Source organism: Sminthopsis crassicaudata, chromosome 5 (genome assembly GCF_048593235.1).
Source record: "Sminthopsis crassicaudata isolate SCR6 chromosome 5, ASM4859323v1, whole genome shotgun sequence".
NCBI lineage: Eukaryota > Metazoa > Chordata > Mammalia > Dasyuromorphia > Dasyuridae > Sminthopsis > Sminthopsis crassicaudata.
In genome coordinates this window covers 153,032,858-153,057,923 of record NC_133621.1, presented here as the reverse complement: position 1 = coordinate 153,057,923, position 25,066 = coordinate 153,032,858, and the positions used below count along the sequence as shown (strand labels likewise).

Below are 25,066 nucleotides of genomic sequence, written 5' to 3'. Positions count from 1 at the left end.
CACTTAACCACCTATGTGAGTCTGAACAAGTCACTTAATCTTATTTGCCTCAGTTTTCTCATCTATAAGATGAGCCAGAGGGAAGTGCCAAACCACTTCAGCATCTTTGGCAAGAAAACTCCAAAAGGTATCATGAAGAATTGAACATGACTGAAATAATGAAAAAAAAAAACCAAAAACAGCAATGTGCTAGAGCCCATATGTCATTCTGAGATAGAAAGACAAAGATAACTTTGTTCTCACACAGCTTAAATTCTATTAGGAGAAATGTTTACATACATAAGTATATACAGAATACATTTTTACAAAATATAGTGAAAGACACTAGATCTGGAAACTACCTTTACTAATGCAGATCACCCTCATTTCTGTAAACTAACATTCTTAGAGAATTTTCTAGAACACTAAGAGATAAGGAATTTTCCTAAGGTAATAGCTAACATTTTTCAGAGGTGGAATGTAAATTTTGAGTCCAGCTTCATGCAATACATCGTACTGCCTCTCCTGAAAAATATACACAAAACAAATGGGAGGGAATTTATAGGGTAATCTAGGTTTGGCTAGTGGTATAGATTGATTTAAAGTAAAAGATGGTATTTGAGCTAATCTTTGAAAGAATCTCCAAGAAACAAGGATGGCAGGGGGTGGAGGGAAATGATAGATTCCAAGGTTAGGGAAGTTACAACCCTTGAAAATACATGAAATTTAGAGAAAGGATGTCATGTTTTAGGGACAGATGGGAGATGGAATATCATGTGAGCAAAACAACAAGGCAACCAGTTTGACTAGACCAGAGAATACATTATGGATAATGTTGTTGTTGTTCACTTGTGTCTGACTTTTCATAATCCCATTGGAGGTTTTTGAGCAAACATACTGAATTGATTTGCCATTTACTTCTCCAGCTCATTGTACAGATAGGAAAACTGAGGCAAACAGAATTAAATGACTTACCCAGGGTCACACAGTTAAATGATGAAGTCAAAAATCAAACTGATAGTATATGAAAATTGAATGAGCAGAGAGGAAGGAGAGACAAAAGAAGTAGTTTCTTCTAGGAGTCAGGCTGTTCAAAGAAGGAAAATATTTAATGATTGCTTTAGGAAATGGTAAGGTTTAATGGACGGTTGTTAAAAATAGGAAACCCTAGACCAATTTGTAGGAAGCAGAGAGATGTATTTATAATTAGGGAGAGACTGAATATTAGAGAAGGGGGAAGGGAAAAGAAAAGAATAAGCTTTTATATAACGCCTACAATATTCCAGACACTGTGGTAAATGTTGTTTTTTGCAAATATTATCTTGTTTAATTATTATAACAGCCCTTCATGATTGGTGTTATATCCCCATTTTACAGGTGCAAAAGTTGAGGCTAAAATAATTTAAGTAATTTGTCTAGGGTTACATAGATAATACATGTCTAAGGAAAATCTTCTTAATGGGCAGGATCAGGATTAAATCTACTCTGCTTCATGGGAATTAGGGTAGGAGTGATTATGGAATCAATCTGCAGAAAATGTAAGGAATAAAATCCAGGTAAAGTTGACCTTAGTGAGAAAATGGACTATCGTTTTATCAGGAAGAGAATAAATGAAGAAAGAATAGGGTTTGAAAACTCATTCAAACATTTTTCAGTCTTGTCCAACTGTTTATGATGCCATTTGGGTTTTTCTTGGCAAAGATATAGGAGTAGTTTGCCATTTTCTCCTCTTGTTCACTTTATAGATGAGGAAATTGAGACAAACAGCATTAAGTGACTGCTCCAGGATCACATATCAAATGTCTGAGATCGGATTTGAACTCAGGAAGATAAGTCTTTCAGACTTTCAATTATATCAGTGAATTTTCTGATTAATTGAAAGATTTCAACCTAGACTTTCAATTTACCAGAAACTTTGAGTATTCATACTCAAGTTAAGATTTTTTTAAAATTTATATATTTTAGTATCTATTGTCTCTTGTCAAATTTTGCTTTCTGTAAGCATGATACTTATATTACATATATTATTTAACTTTTTTTCCCTTTGCATTGTTAGAACTACAGAAAATACTTACATGTCATATTATATTTCCTAATGTATTTGTAGTGGTGCAGATTTCAAGGATATATTATATTCACTTGAAGTTCTCCTGGAACATTTGCTGAAAATGTGCTTAGATTTGGAGAGCCTCTTATTTTTGATTCCACATAAACTGCTATAAAACTATTCTCTAACCTGTTGTAATTGCTTCTGGGAATTGGTACCTCACATCAATTCTCCTGTGATGGTTACTGTCTAGTTTTTAATTCTGTTGAAGATGCTTTTGATTCCTATGTAATTGCATATCACATATTCTCCTATTATGTGATATGGAAGTTTAATACCAACCTCTCAGAATTAAAAAGGACCTTGAACACATATACTGAAATTATTTTCCAGGAAATACATGAAATCCCTCTTTGGACTAAGTAAAGTTAAAAGTTGTTTCCCTCCTGGGGGAAAAAAGGAAGAGAAAGTAAAGGGGCAGGAAAAAAAGCAAGCAAGCTGGGAAGGCCAAAAGAGGGGGAAAAAATTGGAAGAAGCCTTTAAATACATATATATATACATATACATATATATATATATATGTATATATATATATATGTAGAGAGAGAGAGAGACATATATACATATATATATATATATATGGACCTTTGTGGTAAGAACCTTAAGGCTATATGGAATTAAGAGATTCTTAAAACTCCAAAAGACTATGTTGTCATTGTTTCTGTGATTGGAGAGAACAAAAACTTTGAAAATGTTTCCTTATAATTTTTAATTTAATAGCTTTAGTATGAATAAAATGTACTCTCATGGTAGGATGTCACATAGTTATTGATTATAATTCATGTCATACATCTATATATAATGGACAATGGTTATGTTCAATATATTGCTTAATAGGAGTATTGTGCAATTGGAATTTCTAGTAGTACCTTATTGATTTTTCTAGTTAATGAGTAAAAAAAAAATCCATACAGGAATCTCATGTTTAGTTTTTCTTGTCATTTTAAAAGAAAAATACCTAATTGTTTGAAGTTAGTCACAGAAGTATCTTAAAAATAAATAATAATTGCTATTTATTTTTTGCTATTCTCTCTTTAGCCCTTCCCCCCTTCCACCTTCTCTCAAGAATTTTTAACTAGCTAATTCAAAAAGGAAAAGGGAATTTTTTTCATTTGAAAATTTCTTTATCATGATCTCAACATGATTCATTTCAGTTTTTCCTTTTTAAGTTACATAAGTGTATTGTTTACTGTACAAGGAAACTACCCTATATTGTAATGATTAATAGAAATATTGTGATATAAGTGGAGGGTATATTTATATTAAAGCTATAAGACCATTAAGAAATTAAAAGATTTGTTTTTGTCATCTATATAATGATACCTGACTGGCAACAGTTACCTTTTATTTAATGTGGCAAATGAAGTACAGAGACTAGATTTAGTCACTTGTCGAGGCTTGGTTGTATCAGATATGAAGTTGAAAGTCTTGGATTATATTTTTTCATGATAACTCATTAGGATATATATCTATTCAGTTCAATAAACATTTCTAAACACTGATAAATATAATGAACATGTTATTGAACAATTCCTTGCCTTCAAGAAACTTACTTTGTAATAGAGGGAAATCAATATGAACTTGGGTATATAGTAGGCTATCTGGTAGCATGTGATATGTGTGTGTGTTATAATTATTATGTTATCAATTTTAGTAATAAGTATAATACAAAGTAGAATGTGATGAGGCTTAGGAGATATCCAAAGTTATCTTGGGAGGGCTGCTGAAAAGTTTTTTTGTTTTTTAAAAAATGTTTCTAAAATGGTTCACATTATTATCTTCCTATTTGAGGTAGTGTGGCAGAGCAAATAGAGAGTAAATAGTGTTCTAATATTATCTAGTAATTAATTCTAAGATTAATTTCTTAAATTAAGAGAGGGGAAATAGAAAATAATTACCTTATATGTTTTCTTAGTGTATCAGCCAATCTTCATTAAAAAGTAAAAATGACTTCTTTGTTTAATATTCTCCACCAAATACAAATAATGTTGGGATTGGTGAGTGCTTGAAAAAGGATATAGACATATCTTCTTGTATAAATATTATTTCATTATCTTCTAACTAAATACACTTCAGACCAGTAATTTTTTTTAATTTCTTGCCTAAATATTATTAAGAAGAAGAAACTAATATATTTTCTTTCATTTCATTTAAAATGAAACAACATTTTGGCTTTAGATGGATGTCGTAGTTAGAAAATAGAGATTAGGACAGATCAAATTGTTCTACTTCAAAAGAAATGATGCAGGGGGAAAGGGGAAAGAACACCTTTTTATAAAAGAAATACATTTTAAGGACCCACTCTCATAAGCACTCAGTTTCCACTGAGCTTACTGGGACTCATGTTATTATGTGAAATCGAATAGATTGAGGTATACAGTAGGGGGTTACTTTCCTAAGGATTTTACCAATATATAATGCCATCTAGACCTGGGGGTTGTTTCTGCATTAGTATGGTTTTACTACTGTTGGAAGTTAATATAGTTCCTTTTTACCTGCATAAAAATACCTAAAATGAAACTTTTTAAATGGTGTATTTAATTGGCAAAACCTTATATTCTTTTTATATTTTGCAGTTTACTCAACAGCTAGAAATAAGTATATGTAGCATACTGTTAAGAAAACTTGAAACCTAAACACTTAAATTATTGCATTAATTTTCTACATTATATATATATATATATATATTATGTATATATATATAGTATATATATACTATATATATATATATATATGTAGGGATCTCTCTGGGTTCAAAATGTTGATTGCTCCTATTGTATTCTCTCTAAATCTTGTTACTCCAGGTTAAATATTAATACATACAAATATTTCAAAAGATATGGCATTTCACTCATGTTACTACTCCATGCTTTGAAAAAAAATAACAGCTCCTAGTGACTTAGTAGATAATGTTAATAAGGTGGTGTGGCAAAAAATAAAATAAAACAAAAATCACCTGTAGCCAACCATGGCTGATGGTGAATTTCTTTGAAATTAACAAAACTAGTGTTTAAACATATTTGAATATTTTCTAGTTCAGTAAAACCCTTCCAGAACTTGGATTTCACTGGCAAAGCCTGAGAAAACCCAAGGTCCCTTTCATGACATAAAAATACACACATTTATACACTCATTCTTTCCATTGAATGTGAGAAAGATTTGATTTACACATTTATTTGTGATGGGATATAATGAGTATCTGTGTGATATAAAGAATATAAAGTTGAGAAAATCTGTATGAGTTATTACTATTCCTGAAGAAAGATATGCATAGTCAGTTTTACTCATGAATCTTCATTATGTAATATTTCTATAGAACATTAAAATGTGTTATACATTATAGAATATGAAATCATGTGAATAGTTTGAGTTGTAATGCTGCTTCTTTGCCTGTCTTTCTTCATAAAGTTTGAAAAAAATGAGAGTGACCCAAACAGTCAAAGGATCAGACCTGTTTTTGTTGAAGATGCTGTCTTCCGACGCCAAACATCCTACCAGCATGCTGCTGTCCACATTCCCACAGACATATATGAGGGCTGTAAGTAAAATGATATAAACATTCATTGATTAATTATATTGTGTCTATTGTATGATCCATATTTTAAAGGAATATACATTAAATTCTGTGACATTACATGAAAGACATGCTAAATGTACACAAATTGTTGCTATATTCTTGACCATTACAGAATTCGTGTGGTCTGAATTTATAATTAAAAGGTAAATTATCTACCTTAGACATATTACTTGTTATATAAAATATCATATAGGAAATGTGGTCATTGTTATCACTTCATTTTCCCATTTATTTATTTGTTGTACTACTTCCTCATTTAAACCAAAATTGTTTTTGTCTTCTTGCTCCACAAGATCTACCTAACATGGTAGCTGATGAAAAATTCAAATTAAATATAAAAAAGATTATTTTGTTGTATTTGTACATTCTGGGATCATTTCACTTTTTTGCTGAGATTTCCTTCAATATTTCTTTAAACTTCTTTTTGTTAATCTGATTTCCCTCAATAGTGAACGGTCTTTTCCTAAAATCATTTAGGCATTTTGTGCTATGAAGCTTTAAGTATTTTTGTTTTGTTTCAGTACTTCATAAATAATGAAGGAACTATCTCTCTTCATTTTATTAGAAGACACTGTACCAATAACCATTAGGCCTATATTCAAGCTTTGATACTCAGGGTTTTTAGCTGCCCCAAATGTCATCCTGTAAAATACCGTAGAGAAATAATAAGACTTTTTCTATAATTTCTTAGAAGTCCTCTTGAAAGTTAAGCCAAAAATGCTTATATATTTGTTCTTTAACCATGGAAAAACTGAGTTCTTATTATTCATTTCAAGACTATTTGACTGGTATGAGAATTTTTTTTTTTGCTTTATTTCGGTTTGATTTTGTGTCTCCACAGAAACAAGTCACTTATTATAAACTGTGCCTGCCTCTATATTGTGTTTGTACTACACTATTTATTGTCCAACCAATATTGTAGTCTATAAAAACTTAAGCATCCACATTGTGCTAATATAATTTACATTGACTTTGGCATAATATTTAATCAAATATATCATGCTATTTTGGTGGGAAAAGATGAATATGTCAAGCACCATACTAATTACTGGGAATACAAACATACAAATTATATATACTATTATTTTAAGGAACATAGGATCTGAGGAAGACACATGAAGGAGAGTTAATATAAAGGGAAAATAGAAAGGCTTACTGGTTCAAATAGTTCAGAAATATGTCAAATGACAAGATTGTAGAGTTCTTTGAATGCAATGGGGCGCTGCCTCACTGGAGGGACCTACCATAACACTATCAGTAATGAACAGGAGGTCTACAAGTCAAACAAAAGATTTGGGGTTTCTTTTGACTGATGAAGAAATAGGGATTCAGAGTTTGACCAGGAAAGGAGAAGGGGAAAGGGGAGGGAAAGTTCATGGTGGGCAGTTAAAGTTGGTATTCAGTGAGTGCCAGTCAGAAGAAAGATGAGCTAGATTGTAATACATTTAGCTAAATTGAGAACTTTTTAAATGACTGGATTTAGCAAATATTAATGACTCTAAATCAGCTTGGAAGAAAAATTTCAATACTATATCTTAAGAATTTTGGTCCCATCCTGCTTAGCATCTTTATATCTGACCTGAATAAAGGCACACAAGACATATTTATCAAATTTTCAGATTACACAAAATAGAAGGGATGACGATTGTTTTGAATATTAATAATTTATAGAGTTTATATTGTATTTTAATGTTTTACATATTATCTCAATTGAACACATTCAAAGATATCTTGATAAGCTAGAAACAGGGACTCATTTATAAGATGAAATTTAATACGATCCAAGTCTTATGCACACATGCCAAAAATTTTCTTCAAAAGATCAAGAACAACATAGGGAAGGCATGGTAAGATAGCAGTTTGTTTCAAGGAAGAGCTTATTATTTTAATGGACTGAAAACTCAATTGTGATTCATTTGTGAGGTACATTGTGAGATGCAACAATAGCACAGAGGATTAGAGTCCCAAACTTGAAGCCAAAACCTTATTCAAATTATGTCTCAGCTGCTTGATAGAAATGTAACCTTTACCAGTTCACTTAACCCTTTTCAGCTTCTGTTTGTGTATCTGAGTATACAACTAAAACATATCTCAAAGAATTTTGTGAAAATCACAACATTTTAAACATCTATCCACATATATCACTTCATAAACTTTAAAGTGTTTTATAAAATTAGCTGTATTTAAAAAAAAAAAGAAAAAAAAAACAACTTGTGCTTTTTAAGATCTTTAAGCAAGTCATGACATCAAGGCCTAAGGAGGTTATAGTTCTGTTGCATTATGATCTCTTTGGGCCATATTTGAAATATTGCATTTAGTTTTGGGTGCCACATTTCTGAAAGGTCATTGTCTGAAAGGTCTGGTGAGCGCCTATGGGCATTTGATGAGGAATGTGAAGAGCCTAAAATTCATATTCTATCAGAATCACCTGTAGAAGTTGGAGGTGTATCATCTAAAAGAGGGATAGCTAGGTGGCACAATGAATAATGTGCTTAGCTTAAGAGTCAAGAAGACTAATTTTCTTCAAATTCAGCCACTTACTGGTTGTGTGACCATGTTACTTGAGTTTTCTCATGTATAAAATGAGTTGGAGAAGGAAAGAACAAACCACTATTATACCATTGCCAAGGAAATCCTAATTGGGCTATATAAAGTTGGATATAACTTAAATTACTAAACAAGAAAAGCTGAAAAAGAGAAAATTTAGAACAAGTGTGACATATATCTTTATGTATTTATAGCTCTGCCATGAGAAAGAGATAATAGATTTATTTTGTTTGGTATTAGATAGCAGAGCTAGAAGAGTAGGGGGAAATGACAAATTGAAGATCAGTGTCAAGAACAACATTTAAATAATTAGATCTATTCCAGACTATAATGGAGATGACACCTCCTTCATAAGAGATCTTCAAACAAAAGCTAGATGGCCACTTCTCAAACATGTTGCAGAGGAGATTCTTATTCAGGTATTTGAATATTGATATAAATATATTAGATATGCACTAATGAGGGAAAGGCATTTTGTCTTGTTTTCAAATTATAGATTAGTGCCTGATTGACATATTCCCATTGTTCCTATATCTCTCTGAACCTTGTGCTTAGTAACTTTAACTCCAGTAGAACATACATACTAATCTAGTGATAGCTGGATCCTGAGTAATAATATAATAACTATTTGATTCCTAACAAAAATATTTTGGAGAAAGCTTTGTTTTTACTTTTAGCCTGGGGCAGTAATAAAACGCCAAAACTCTTGAAGTAATGTAAAAAATATGACCTTTTCAATAATAAGGATGCTCGATAAAATTATTGCAACTGATACCATTCATCATTTATTGAAAGTCTACTTTATTTCAAACCAAGTTAGTTGGGGAATTAATAATCCTTCAAGTTTGAAGAGCATCATTGCATTTCAAGAAAACAGTTTTAAATTATTTGACAGAATAAAAATGTGCAATAAAACTTGATAAGAATTGGGTAAATTTCACGATGTCCTAAAGGAAACATGAAACCCACTTAGAAATGTCTACAGTTGTAGGAATAGGGACTGGGAAGGAAGGCAATGTTGTAGACATTCTCTTTAGTCCCATTTATCTTAATTCTGAATTCTTCCTATTCTCCTGAAATCTCATCAGCAAAAGGAAACCCTTGGCTGACCTGTAGTCCTTAAAAATTCACATGCAATGTTATGTGCTGCATCTGCAAATGACACAGGAATGAAATCAGAAATGTCAATAGAATCAGTCAGATTTCATAATTATTGATATTCTTCAGGCATGCCAATAGAACAATTCAGGTTTAAAGGATTATTCGGGGATTCTGACTTTAATAAATGTGAAAGTGCACTTTAATTGAAGGATTAAAGTGAAGAAAACAGCTTCCTCCTTTAGTTCTAGGAGCAGCTATAGTTCAGCAGTAAAATTATTATAGAAAATCTAATGTTCTGGAAGGCTATTAAAAGAAAAAAAATTCTATGATTTGGAATGTCATTTTCAAGCATAGCCATTTTTAAAGTATTTGAATATTTTATTGAATTGAAAAATATGTACATTCTTAAGATATTGGATTGTGGATTTCGGGGAATTTTATTGACAAATATATTTAAATTTAAGCTCTTATGGTTCATCTGCTATTTCAGGGTTCTAACATTTCCACTTGAATGTAAATAAAGAAAATATTTAGAAATATGGTGAACTTCATGTAAGCTTATATCATAAAAATTTATAATTGAGTAATTTAAAATATTAACAACATGACTTGTGTTCTGTAGTTTTCTTTCAACTTTTTTTTCGGTTTAAAATTGATTTTGAAATCAATGCTCAGAAATAGTATATGATTTCAGAGCCGGTGTAAAACAAAAATATTATCCCAATATGGTAGGTTAAAAAAAAATTATACTGTTACAAATATATATATAAATCAAACAAATCAATGGTATTTTATTGTTACCATATTACTAACAATTATTTCATAAAATTTGAGGTAAATAATATTGGATAATAATATTAATAAAATAAATTTTGTCTTTGAAATGGGCAAAAGACAATTATAATTACACTTTTAATATACCATTATTTAGAAAATATTGGAATAACAATATAATTAATACATGGTTATTTGTGATTAAGTTTCCAAAGAAGATTTTTTTTGTTTATATGACATATACAAAAAAAAGTTAAACCATTGCTTAATTGTAAATCTTGCCTTTGATTAGAAGATCTATTTCAGTTCCAATTGATCAATGATGGACAGAATCAGCTACACCCAGAGAAGGAACACTGGGAAATGAGTGTAAACTGTTTGCATTTTTGTCTTTCTTCCCAGGTTATTTTTACCTTCTGAATCCAATTCTTTCTGTGCAACAAGAAATTCAGTTCTGCCCACATATATTGTATCTAGGATATACTAAAACACATTTAACATGTATGGGACTGCCTGCCATGGGGGGGGGTGGAGGGAAGGAGGAGAAAAAAAATTTTCCCATGCATATGTACCATCAAAAAATTATAATTATAAAATTAATTTAAACAATTTTTAAGAATAAATTTTCCAAATTATTAAAATTAATAAAATTTTACATCAAATTTATAATTAAAATTAATTGTTATGGGCATAAAAATATTTTAAGTATTTTATCATTATATTCATTCTTCAATGATTCACTAATTATTCATTCAATCAAAAAAAACTTATTTGCTACCTACTATGTGTCAGACTCTGTGTTCACATATATCTGTTGAAATATTCCAATCTTGTGGTAGATTTCAGTACTGACTTTCCATCTCCCTCACTATATTTATTTGAAAGGGAGAAAAAAAAAGTTTTATATTCATGGGGAAATCTCTCCTTTCCAGTGGGTTATCTTATTCTTTTAAATGTTAATTTACCATGGAGCTAAAGGAATGTGATACTACAGAAATGAAATTTGAAGATTGAAAATTCCTAATTATCCAGATAAAAACTTATTTGAAAGACATGTTGGTCATAAGAAATTCATAATTCTTTTGAGGTTACCTGTCACATTTGATGTTAGTGAGGTGAATTACTTTAATGGTGAGGTTTTTTTTTTACCTTATAACCAAAGAGTCTTCTTTATGAAATATACTTTTTTCAGAAAAAAGCATAAAATATCAGCTGTATTTATGAACTCCTTTATTCAAAAATATTATACTCCAAGAGTACTTTATTTCTCCCTTTCTTGTTTTGTTGAGTGATTTGCTTTTTGTTAACTGTGGCACATATTTGAATTAGAGCTCTTGGGCCAATGTGTCATATTTTCCATTTTTATTTGACATATTACATCATTTTAAAAAAGATATCCTCTACTACTTGTTTTTAAAAGAATTTATAGGGAGAAAATTTGGAATGGAGATAGTTGAATCAATTTTAAGGGCTCAGTCTGTGCCAAGCATTGTGCTAAAGAAATAAAATTAATGTAATATACTATTTCATTAATACCAATTATTTCCTACCATATTTTCAGCTATAGAAATATTATTATTCTAAGTGACAGAAAAGAATTATTATGGTCTTTGAATTAAAATTCCAAATATATTTAAATTGTCATGATTTTCACTATAATACATTTTATTAACTGAAAGTCTGGTAAAAGTAGCATACTTATTCGTAATGTTCCAGACTTCATATATATTTTAATATATTATATCATGTCAAACACAGCTAATGATCAAGTTAGGTATTTATCCCAGATTGAATATTGCTGTCAAAGATAACTAAAATGCTGCTTACTTACATTTCACTAAAAATACAATGGCTATGAAAATAGCCATTAAATAAATTATTAAATTAAATGTAAAATATTATTAAATTAATCCATTTTAATGTTAAAGTTAGTTAAATATTAATTTAAAATAAATTTATTAAAATAATTGTAAATTATTAAAATATTTGTATTAAAATAAATTGTAAAATAAATGTTAAATCTAGCAGAGAGTTAGAAAAAAACTGAATTACTTTCTATTTTTAAGTCTCTAATAATAATAACATCAAAAAAAATTTAAATGGCAAATTTTACATTTTAGTAAGTTCCTCAAAAAAAAAAAAAAAAAAAACAACATAATTAAATAGCTTCTACTGAAGGGACACTTCTTCCAAGAGCCTTCTCCTAATTGGCAAACTGATATGAAAAACACAAAAAGAGTAAGATCTTTAGATCTAGTGCAAGTTTTCCATTTTACATATGAAGAAATTGAGGACCAAATGATATAACATGTTTAGGTCCCTCAAATGGAAAGTGCCACAGGGAATGTAAACCAAGTATACTTCTTAGTTTTGTACTTTATATAATTAATCAGGAATGTTGTTAAATCCCCCCCTTTTCTTTCACTCCTAATTATCTCCTGTTGAATGATCTGTGACTGGAAAAAAAAAGAAGGGTGGGAAGGAAGTAAATATTATTATGAAGTATTATTAGTATGCTAATCATGATTCCAGTTCTTCACAGAATTGACCTTTTTCTCCCTTTGGATTAATCTGATCTTTTGAATTTATATAATAATTTTAAGATACTACTTCAAGCACAAAATGTTGATTTTGAAGGACTGAATTAGATATGTAATGTTTCTTTCAAATAGCATTATTAAGGTTCAGGAGAGAAAAAGATGAAGCTTAAGGGCTAAAGTTTTCAAATAAAAAGAAAATTCATAAAAGGTTAAAAAGAATTGCTTCATTACAACCTCCCCATTTAACGTTTTACTGTCCATTTAAACAAGCAGTATCTGACTGGGGAAAGTAATTACTATTGCTTATGATTAGATGGAGAAAAAATTAGTAATATGATTAGCAGGAGATATTGAGTCTACTCTACAAATTGCTTCCTACTACTAGTATTATCTGACTATGATTAATAAATATGGAATGGAAGAGAAACAATTGAGGAGCAAAATACTTCATTTCTGCTCATTATATTTCTATATTGATAATTATGTAATGTGCTTATATTTAACAATGAATAATGTTTTATTTTAAATATGTGTGTCATCTTACATATAAAATTTTAATATAAAAATGAGTATGTTGCATTTTTTGAGCTTGTAAATGTTTATCTTTCATATGTTTAAATGATGAAAGTGAATATTTTTGTATACTTCATTTTCATTTTCATAGATTTTGTAAATTTATTCCTCCAATAAAAAATAAGCTTTTTGGTAACAGATAATTTTAAGTGAGTAAAATGTAAGTTCTAGGGAGAAAATACTTAGTTTCATAATATTAAGTTCCCACTTACAATTTATAAGACCATAAAATCAGACCCCCTCTAAAACAAATGGTTGATAGTTGAAGGGTTAAGTCAGCACTGATAAGATAATGTTACAGAGGCTTTAAAATTGATTTTACTTTTTAAAAAATGATCTTTCCACATTCTCTTCAAAATTCCTTTTTAACTGACAACTTTTTTTCTTTTTCTCTCAGTTCCTTTTGTTCTAAAATGTAACATGCAGGAATGCTAAGATAATACTCATAATAGCAAAAATAAAGACAATTAAAGAAAAGCTACTTTCTAGTTTAATAGATGCTGTTTAAACATTTCTAGCTCAAGGAATATCATTTAAAAGTTTTTTCATACCTCAGATAACCCATATATGTGTTACAAAAGGGACATTTTACTTCTGAACTAAAAAAAAAAAAATTTGAAAGGAAGAAGTCTTTTGAGAAACAATGCACAAAGATCAAACTTTATTCTATCCTTCTAAATTTCTGATCCTATGAGGTAGAAATTAATTTTTATGTGAATGTCCAAAATGTTTTTTAGTATGTATCTCAGTTGCTATCACAATGGCATATCCTTCCCTCTTTGCAAAATACTGTTGATTTTGTTATTTTAAAAAAATCTCTTTTAATTTTTGTTTTTGGAGGGAGAGAACTTTTTCAAATGAAAACAGTATTACAAGGAGTTTAAGACATTAACTCCTTCTAATGGATATTCCTATCACACTTAGAACCTTGAAATATTTTTAACATAATTAAATATAATCAATTTAGTTACATTCATATGATAAGGCTATCTTGGGATCTCTAGGTTTATAGAAGTTTGTACAATTAAAAAAAGTGAACAATTGGATTAATTTATAGTACTCTATCAGCTGCCTTTCCAACCTTCTTACTATGTATGCCTCAGCATGAAATGAAAGTCAATCCAAGTTCCCCAGGAATCTGATAGCTGAGTGCAAGGTCTAATAATTCCTACCAAATTGGAAAAGGCTTTCATTATGGCCTAAATCTGTTTTCAGAAAACTTATCTACCAAAAGTCAGAGAGATTATTGGGTTGGATGAAAGGTAATATTAATTCTTAAGGTGTTTCTTCCAGTTATAGAAGGGTTGTAATCTATATCAATAAAGAAAAAGACCATCTTGATGAAATCATAGATATTTGAAATGCTGAGCTCTTTCTTTCATTATTATAATTTTCACGAAAATAACATCTCTGTTATGGAATGTCCAATCCATTGCAATGAAAATTGCTGTTTCTACCAAATTGCTATGAAAAACATTGATTGAAAAGTTGCCAACTTCTTCTTTCTTGGGAGCAAGATGCCTATCCTCATACCTAATTAAGTCTAATTTCCCCTGAGTGGTACATAAAATTTGAGTACTGATCCTTGTGGGATATATCAGATGATGCACTTTCTATTTCATATAATTTCTTTTCTTTGAACCCAGAAATTAATCTACATACATCAGTATATGATATACTTTTTCTAAATCCTTAAAGAACACAGCTTTGTTATTTTTTAATTAGTTATATTTAAATATCTTAGTTTCTGGGATTAAAACAGGAGATTAAAATTATAATAATATAATATATATGTATTATATATTATATATAATATTAATATTAATATTTTAATTAATATATTATTATATATAATATAATAATCATAATGATTATGTAATGATATGTTCAGAGGTGACAAATTCAAAACACACTCATTAGCTACAAATTTTACTTAGCATTATTATAAATGATCCTTTTTTCCAGATCAGAATTTTAATCAAGTAATAACAGTAATAATTAATACATCTAGTTATTCTCTTTCAATTGAAATGCAAATTCCTGACAAAACATATTTTCAGAATTATGGCCCAGTTCTTTAAGACATTATTAAAAAAAAACAATGTGGTAAGGTGATTAGAGAAATGGTCTCAAAGCTAAGAAAGCCTGTTTTTCAATTTTTGTTCAGTCATTTCATTAGTGTCCTACTTTTTTATGACCCCATCTGGGGTTTTCTTGGTAAAGATACTGGAGTGGTTTGACATTTCTTTCTCCAGCTCATTTTCCAGATGAAGAAACTGAGGCAAACAGGGTTAATGATTTGACAAGGAATCTATAATTGTAAATGTCTGAAGCTCAATTTGAACTTGGGCTACAAGTCTTCCGAACTCCGGACCCAGCACTCTAAGAACTGAGCCATCTAACTATACCTAATTTCAAGTCATATCTTTGATATTTATTGGTTTTGTGAAACTAGATAAGTCATTTAAAATTCTTGAATGCTTTAGGCCAAAGGTGACAAATTCAAATAAGAAAGGAGAGCACTAATCCTTATATAAGGATCCCTGCCTGCACATACTGGTTTAATTTTAAAATGTAATACTTTTTATATTCAATTGTACTTTTATTTATTTTGTTAAGTATTTCCCAATTACATTTCATACCACACTTGGGAGGCCCATAAGCGTTGCAATGCACACTTCTACTCTAGGCCATTCTCTTAAGAGAAAGTTGAAAAAAGAAAAGAAAAAGAAAGAGAAAGAGAAAGAGAAAGATGACTTACAGTAATTTCCTTACTTAGGGATTCCTTGTTCTAGCAAATACTAAGTCCAGTCCCCATCCCTCTTAAGATATACTGAAATCATATAGAATTGTTTTAGAGATCACATTTTATTTTAAAGTAGTAAAGAATTCATTCATAGAGTATAAAGAGTGAGAGAGAGAGTTTGTGTGTGTGTGGGGGGGAAAGCTGAATATTTTTTGTCTTAATATATTTTTATACTATTTTTTCTCTAATCACTTGACCTCTCAATGCTCTAGGTTATTCTCTAAGTCTAGAATTTGAAAAGGCACTGACCTGAATTTTTATAAGGCATATCCTCATCTGAGAATTTCCTATACCAAGAAAATGATAGGTTTAGTTTATATTTCTAAGACACATCAAGATCACATAGAATTTATTTAGAGATTAAAATATTTTTTTACTAATATGGGGGAATATGTTCTCTTTGTATTTTTAATTGAATGAAAGAGTTTACAGAAACACGTCATAGTGTGAATTGTCATGATAGTTCTAAAATCTTTACAAATCTCAATTTTCTTAAAATCTTTAAAAATTTTATTAAAAAATACCAATTTAAATTCAGCTTAGTTTTCTTTTATGACAGGAAGTCAAACTTTGACTATGTATTATTAACATATTTGAACATTATTAATCAATTCTTGCAAAAGTTATAGAAAATGTAATTAGATACAAAGTGTCATATTTTGATAGAAACAGATAATATGGACCTATAAAATGTGAATTGTAAGAGAGCTTGGAGAGCACCTAGTCATCTCTCTCTCACCCTGTGTCCCATGTACCCCATCCAATTACATTTTAAAGAAGTGAAAGGCAAGGACCTTTGAGGTGAAGTGCTTTGTCCAGGATCACAGTTCTAATTAGTGGCCAATTCAGATCCTAATCAATGTGTAGCTGATAAAATGCTAACCTTCGGGTCGAAAGACCTCTGATTGGTTTAGACTCCTCATCTAGTACTTTATTTCCACATTTATGGAATGGAATTGCTTGTAATTGAAGAGTGAGAATAAAGAGATGAATTTAGCTATGATTATCCAAATGAAAGTAGGAAGAAAGCTGAATTAGACTGGTCAGCTATTATAATGCAGCAAAAGTAAGCAGCTATTATAGTGTCCAGAAAGAAGAGAAAGAAAGGGAGAGAATGGGTAACAGTTTCAGTTGTTTAAAAAAAAAAAAAGTGAAGACTGAAAAAATTATCCTTAAGTAACATTTAACAGAAGAATCTTGGAGTGAATATAAGACCACTGATGAAATAATCACCTGAGTACTTACTTCATTGACTATCCACCTGAGCCCTTACATCCTATGATTCTTGTTGTGAAGGTTAAGTTATTTCAGTTGTGATTGAGTCTTCTTGATGCCATTTGGGGTTTTCTTAGCAGAGATAATAGTGATTTGATATTGTCCTTCTGTAGCTCATTTTGCAGATTAGGAAACTGAGGCAAACAGTATTAAGTGACTTTCCCAACATCACACAGCTACTAAGTATCTGAGGCCAGATTTGAACTCAGATTTTCTGACTCCAGGGCCAGTGTTTTATCCATTTTGCCATCTAACCCATGATTTTCTTTAATAATAATTTCCCTTTAATCTTTTGTTGAGTTAGCATGCCCTCTAAAATATCGGAGATATCCTGTTTTTTAGTTTGGTTTCATGAACACAAGAAGGATAGCATAGTGATTAGAAAACAGATTTTGAAGTGAAAAGGATTGAGTTCAGTTTTTGCTACTGAACTTCTATAGGCTGGGAGAGCTTGGACAAATCACTGAATCTCCAGTTCCCTAGTCTACTCTCTTAAGACAAGAAGTTCCAAAAAGTTCTACATTGGTATGGGGAGCTTCTTACTGTGAGTCCCTGAAATGGGATGAAAATGCAAATCTAGGCAAAAAGAATAATGCAAAAACCATGAAAATACCTTTCAAAAATTAGAATAATTCATATTGCTCAATGTTTTTCTTTCATATTTTCAATAGCATCTGATTGAACATATTTATTTTTAGAATTTTTAGAATTTCCTAAAAGGAAATGAATAATTGTAAAGTCTGTTAGTTCCCAAATCTGAATAAATGAATTGTTTGGCTCAACACCAAGCATCAAAATCAATGTACATGTCACTGATCATAAAGGTAAAAATCAAAGTTTCTGAGGGGGAGGGAGGAATGTGCAAGTCTTTTCTTAATCAAAATAGGAAGCCAGTAATACCCAGATAGCATAGCACAACAGAAATGGCTTGACCTCAGAATTAGAATGGTATGAATTTGAATTCTGCTTCTGATCCATGTTGTATGATGTGACCTAGTATATGGGGTTTAGCACTAAAAATTGTGTTTGGTCATATGATGAATTCACAACAGCCATTCTCTTTGGCAAAAGGTAGATTAATTTAGGAGAATAGGTTAGGGATACAATAGACACTGGGAATGGTAAATAAGAAATAGAATTGGGAGAGGGGTTTTACTAAAAGGGACATAGTATCCCAAAAGAGTTAGGTAGCTATAAGAAAGAGAAGTGGGGTTGGGAAGCAGAGTGGAGTTAGAAGATATACCACATACCATGGAAGAAGGGAAAAGAGTGCCCTGGCCAACTGACCCAAAAGAAGGCAGCAGTTATGCTGCCCATGAGTGGATTTTATAGGGAAAATTTAGCCTCAGGGACATAGCTGGGATTCATGACAGGATAAGGCAAGGAGAGACTGCTTAAGATCTTTATAGAGGATAGGACCATGGAGCTAAACTGATCTCTATCAAAGACTTCTATCTCCTTGCTTCAGGGATCAAATCTTCTGCTAACCATACCTAACAATAAAGACCTCATCACTATATAATGTTGGGCAGGTTATTAATTCTTTTTAGTGCTCCCTTTTCCCCCACAAGCCTAAGAAATTTGGCTATAAATATAAGGTGCTTCTGCAACACTAGAGGGTGCTTTCTAACTGGGGAATATCTTAATCCCCAAAATGATTAAATCATTTGTTCTGACTAAATACAACAAAAATGATGCTTATTTCATGCTAAAATTTCATTAGTAGAAACCATGTTGTCAGAAGAAAAGTATATAGAAATCTGTGTTTAAAGATTTCAGCACACAAGAATCAAAAAATCATTCCTGACACTATAAAAAAATAATTCAACATAGAGAAAATGGACTTTATCTTAAAGTTCGCAAGATGTCTGTCGTGTAAAAGAAATTTATCTTATGTCATGAAAGTGAAAAACCTAAGTTGCAAAATGAGAGTCTTCAGCTTTCCTTTCAGACCAAAATGTTAGGCTTTTCCTGAGTATCAAACGAAAAAAAGACCAAGTCTTGGTTGCTGTAATTAGCTTTTTCACTTTTAAATTGGAAAGGGGATTAAATTCAACGATGCTAAATTATAGCTGATTTCTTGAAAAAGGCTGAAATCCCCAGGTTTGTGACCTTTAATAGCTTTAATTAGAATATTTGAAGAGTTCCAAAATGATTTCTAGATCATTTTTGTTTGTGATTTGGACCTGGCTGTAGTTCATTTGATGAAAGGTCATGCTGGCTCTCTGATCCATTTTTGCCTGCAGAAGCTGCTGATGTGCCAGTCACAAGCCATCATTTCTGGGGCATATATCATGATGGTGGCACAAGATTGTTTGCAATGAATGATCTTCAGCTTGTAGGTGTTGAAACTAAGATTTTTGAAGAACTTCCCTCTTAATTTTCATTTTGACACAGAAGTTGATTTTTTTTAAATCACTTTTTTTCAGACACTTGTTAAAGATGTGAACTTTATTTGGAAATTACAGCATGCATTTAAATGATTTGTCATCAACTTTTCATTTTCTGGGTAAGATAATTTTTTTTTACCTTCATGGGAAAATAATATAGTCAGACCCATATACCCTAGCAATACATATGCATTCTTTCATTTGAAACTCATAGCTTTATTATGAAGTAAATACCATAGGTATCAGGAATCATTATTCCCTTATTAATTATAGGTAAGATACCTGAGACAGGCAAATGCACTAATAAGGAGCAAATCAGTGACCAGGACAATTCCCACTGCATCAATATTATTGGAATTGAAGTTTGCACCAAAAGCATTAAACTATAAGTGGAATATTTAATTTCTCCTCTTGGATATGTTTTTTTTTTTTTCAAAACTTCTTTGTTTAGAAAGTTGACTTGACCTGATTTGACTTACAAATAGTTTTATTGAGAACTGTACTGATTACATTAAGATACAGAATAGTAAGCTTCAGATCCCAGTGCCAAAACTTCCTAGCCTTAGGTTTCACCACTTAATCTGAGTGTCAATTTCCTCCTAATATTAGCTGGACATGGAGATTGAGAGTACACACCCCATTGATTGTTTTAAAGAGAGCATTCTGTAAACATTCAAGGATTATTACAAAGCTAATATATATGTGCCACAAATATAATGATGAAGACTCCCCAGTTTTGCCTAATTTCCATTCCAAAGTCTGATCTTGGATTTCTGATTATCTACTGAACATTTCAACCTGAATGATTTGATAGCACTTGAAATTCACCAAGTCAGAAACCTATTATTCTCTTCTGTAATCCAGTTTCTCCCTACTGATTTTCCTATTTTCCTAAAAATAGCACAATTAATAAATTGTAAAGTAGCTCAGAATCATAATCGTGTCATTATTTTTGCTTCTTCATTCCACATCAAAAACAGGTGTCAAATCCTCTACCATGAACTTTTATCTCTACTTCTATCCTCTCCTTTGTCTTTTCCAGTGTCATTGGTTTGAGATAGCATTATGCCTTACTTGGATTATTGAAGTAGTTTCTTGATTATACTCAAATCATTTCCCTATAAGATAGTCTAAGCATTAGTGCTATATTAATTTTTCAAAAGAACTATCCCATCCTTACTTTCTAAGAAACATCCAAGTACTAACTTGTTGACTAATGTGCTGGTTAAATGAAATCTTTTTTCTTTTTTTTCCTGAGGCAATTGGGGTTAAGTGACTTGCCCAGGGTCACACAGCCAAGAAGTGTTAAATGTCCGAGTTCAAATTTGAACTCAGGTTCTCCTGACTTCAGGAATGGTGCTCTACTACACCAATTAGCTGCCTCATGAAGTCTTAATTCTTTAGCCTGGTATTAGTTTGTTTTTTGTTTTTTGTTTTTTTTCCCATGTAGTGGCATACGGATAGGATTCTAATTCTGGAATGAGGAGGACCTGAATTCACATCTGCCTTCAAACATTAACTAGCTGTATGGTCATGGGCAAATTACTCAATGCTTTTTGCCTCAATTTCTACATCTATAAAAATGAATTGGAGAAGGAAATGTTAAACTGCTCCACTGTTTTCTCTGAGAAAACCCCAAATGGGGTTAGGAAAAGTCAGACATGATTAAAATGACTCAATGACAATAAATTCCTAGACAAGTATGCAACTTTACTTCTCATCATTCCCCTATGTGCTAGTGAAACTGAACAACTATTTGTTTTTTGAACCTATCTCATATTTTTCTACTTCTGAACTTTTCTGCTTTTTCCTTCATCTGGGCTAATCTTTTCTTTCTTCTTATTTTTTTTTTTAATTAAGAAATTGAACTAATTTATTTTCTAGATTGTGTGGATCCAGAGAGGAGATGTAACTTACCCAAAAGTTGCATAGCTAATTAGTTAGTACTAAGATACTTTAGCTCCCAAGCTGCTGAAATTTTTGTAGGACTGACTGAGCCATTGAAATTCCCTGAGAGATTTAGAATTGATACTAACAGAACATCTCTTATGAGGACTGTGGCTATGCTTTATCATTTTGGGTTGAGTGCTTAAAATACAGTTATTATGTGCAGGGCACTATTGAGAAAATGGCCCCATGAATCATTTTTGTCTGTTTGCATATTACATATTGCTTATTATTATAAATGTAAATTGCATTTGAGTTGGTTTATTTTTTGAGGAACACATTCTTTGCCTCCTGGTAGGACAAAGGATTATGCAGACTTTACTGACCTTTCCATGGTTGCTACCTATAGTTTGGAGAAATGAACTCCTTAAAAAAAAAAAAAAAAAAAATCAATAAAGCATTTATTTCATTAAAAAAATTAAATAAATGCCCTCTTTATAGATAAAGATTGGATTTTTCATTTCCATTTTATCAAAAAAAAATTGTGACCTTGAATGTCACCTCTACCATTTTTGCTTTAGTTGTTTCCTCTGAAATGATGACAATAATTCCTCCTCTTCTAGTCTTCTTGGGTTGTTGTGAGGCTCAAACAATAAAACAGATGTAGAAGTATATTTTTTAAAGTATAAAGCTTTATAGATGAGAGATTATTCTGTTGCCCCAGAAATTATTTACAAGTTTTGTTTTTCAAATGCCGAAACTAACTCATCTAGCTGTAGAGAAAATACTAGCCAGAAAGTCAGTTTCCCAACCCTTTTGGGAACTCTTGTTGCCATTTCCACATGTATCCCTTGTCAGATGTAATAGTGACATTCAAACAAGAACTTTTTGAAACTAACTGTCTCATCCAAGGAATCACAAAGAATATAGGAGGGAGAGGGTAAAGAGAGAGGACTTGATTGTCCTTTTTGCAATTAAAGCCATGGGGTACAGTAGTAAGAATATTGATCATCAAGTCAAAAGCCTTGGATTTGAGTTTCAGCATCACCAATCACAATACAAGTTATTTCACTCCATTAAGAGTGAGTTTCATCATCTGAAATAGAAAGAGTAAATCATCTACCTCCTAAGAATTTGGGGGCATCCTAATAATACAACAAACAAAATGTTCACTACACCTTAAGCACTATATAAATGTAAGTTATAATTTCTAAAGGGGCATATTTTCTTTTTTTATTATAGCTTTTTATTGACAGAACATATGCATGGGTAATTTTTACAACATCATCCCTTGCACTCACTTCTGTTCCAACTTTTCCCTTCCCTCCTTCCATCCCCTCCCCTAGATGGCAGGCAGTTTCATATATCTTAAACATGTTAAAGTATATCTTATTTACAATATGTGGGTGCAGATCCATATATGCAGATCTTGTTGTACAAGAAAAAATGGATTCAGAAGGTAAAAATAGCCTGGGAAGGAAAACAAAAATGCAAGTAGTCCACTTTTTTTTTTTTTTCCCCAGTGTCCTTCTGTAGGTGTAACTGATTCTATCATTGATCAATTGGAACTGAATTGGATCTTCTCTTTGTTGAAGATTCTTGGTGTCTCCTGGAGTTTTTCATTTCCATTTGTTCAATTCTGATTTTCAATGAATTATTTTCTTCACTTACTTTTTAAATTTCTTTTTGTAATTGTCCAATTAAGTGTTTAAGTGAGCTGTTTTGTTCTATGGAATTTTTTCCCCTTTCGCATGGAGAGCTATTTTCTTTTTCCAATTCACTAATTCTGTTTTCCTTAGAATTGTTAATCTTTTCCAATTCACTAATTCTGTTTTTCAGGGATTTGATTTCTTTATCCACTCTATCTTTAAATGAGTGGGATGACTTATCCAGACTCTCTTGCCAAGCTTCCCTTTCCTTTCCCTATTTTTCTTCTAGCTCTCTTGTAAGAGCCTTTTTAATTTCTTCTATGAAATCCTTGTGTAGTGGGGAACAACAAACAACAAAGCAAATGCGGTCTGCTTTTTGGGCAGGGTGGTGTTACCAAGCGTCCTCTCCAAACTACAGAAAGGAGGCAGCAGTGGAACAGTAATGGCTGCACAGAGGCCACGCTCTGAGATGAGAGCATGCTGAGTCACTCTGGGTGTTGGGTGGGTGTAGTCAGATCCTTAGAGACCCCAGCGTTTCAGGATTGAAGTCTTTACCCTCTGTGTTTGTAATTTCTCTGCTTATCTGGCTTCCTGCCAGGGCAAAGAAGTTCACACTGGGTAAAGTTGTCCCCACAACTACGCCCCCTCCTCCTCCGGTCTGTTCAGTGTGAGCTGCCTTCTATGCTCTCTATGCCTGCCTGCAGTCTGCACCTGGTCTAACCATCCCCACCTACGAGCAAAACTAGACCTTTTCTGGCAAATTTTGAGGATATCTTCTGTTGATAATGTATTTGTGGGTTTTTTCAGTCAAGCACTAATTCCGAGGCCATATCATGAAAAAAGTATCCTGAAGGCAAAAAAGAGCTTATATAGATGTGTGTGTTCTCTCTGCCATCTTGGTTGGAAGTCGTAATCTTTTCTTTCTTATCCATCTTTAAAATCTAGAACTTGCTAATTTTTTTTTTTTTTTTTGCAAGTAAAGAGTAGCTACTTTAATGTCTTTTATCACCTCCAGAATTCAAGATAGTACTTTCTCTTTTTCATAAAAAATCTGGAGTTGTGAATATTTCTTCATTCTTGGGAATGTCCAACAAGAAAGTTTCCTTCTACAATGTAGATTTCCATCTTCCTGGCTTAAGGTCCAGGCCTCTAATTAGTTGTGTTAGGTTTTGCACTGGTAGGAAATACAATGGATAGAGCATTGAACTTAGAATCACGAAGTTCTAAGTTCAACTTTTACCTTAGCCACCCTTAACTATGTGACCTTGAGCAAATCACCTAAACTTTTTCTACTTCAGTTTCCTTGTCTGTATTAATGGGCTGATAATAAGACCTACCTCTAGAAAATAAAACAATATTTGCAGTGTTTTTTAAACCTCAAAAGCAATATAAAGTTGATAGCTATTATTATCTACTATGATTGTGTAATAGTATAGTATCTTTTATTTGAAATACATAGCAAAGACATTTATTTAGTGAAAGATAAAGGAAGAAAAGTTTGTTTAAAAAATAGCCACAACAACTCTGTAAACCTGGAATATACTGAATATGCTGAGTATACTCAGCATCACCCAAGAGAAATATAAAAGCATACATGGAAAGAACATAGGTGGCTAAGATTCTCACAGAAAGGAGAATACAACCAGCATTGTGATGGAGCTGAGAACTGCATCATGAGGACAGATTTAATAAACTGTAGGTGTTTATCCTGGAAAAGAGAAGTCTTAATTAGAACATAAGAAAACTTCAAGTATTTATAGAGTTCTTATCTGCAGGAGGAAATTGATTTGTTCTATTTGACTCTAAATGTGTAAAGGTTACCTAGAAAAAGATCTGAGGGCAATATAAGAAGAAAATTTCA

The 25,066-nt window shown here is 31.4% G+C and overlaps 1 protein-coding gene across 4 annotated transcripts in view; it reads left to right on the top strand.

Annotated features, from left to right (window-relative positions):
- The window catches only part of CACNA2D1 (calcium voltage-gated channel auxiliary subunit alpha2delta 1), a 643,657-nt gene that overhangs the window by 418,813 nt on the left and 199,778 nt on the right, over positions 1-25,066 (top strand). For all 4 annotated transcript variants that reach the window (XM_074268502.1, XM_074268500.1, XM_074268501.1 and 1 more), the window contains exon 6: positions 5,495-5,624. In XM_074268502.1, the coding sequence (XP_074124603.1) occupies positions 5,495-5,624 (130 nt within the window). The remainder of the gene's footprint in view (positions 1-5,494; positions 5,625-25,066) is intronic.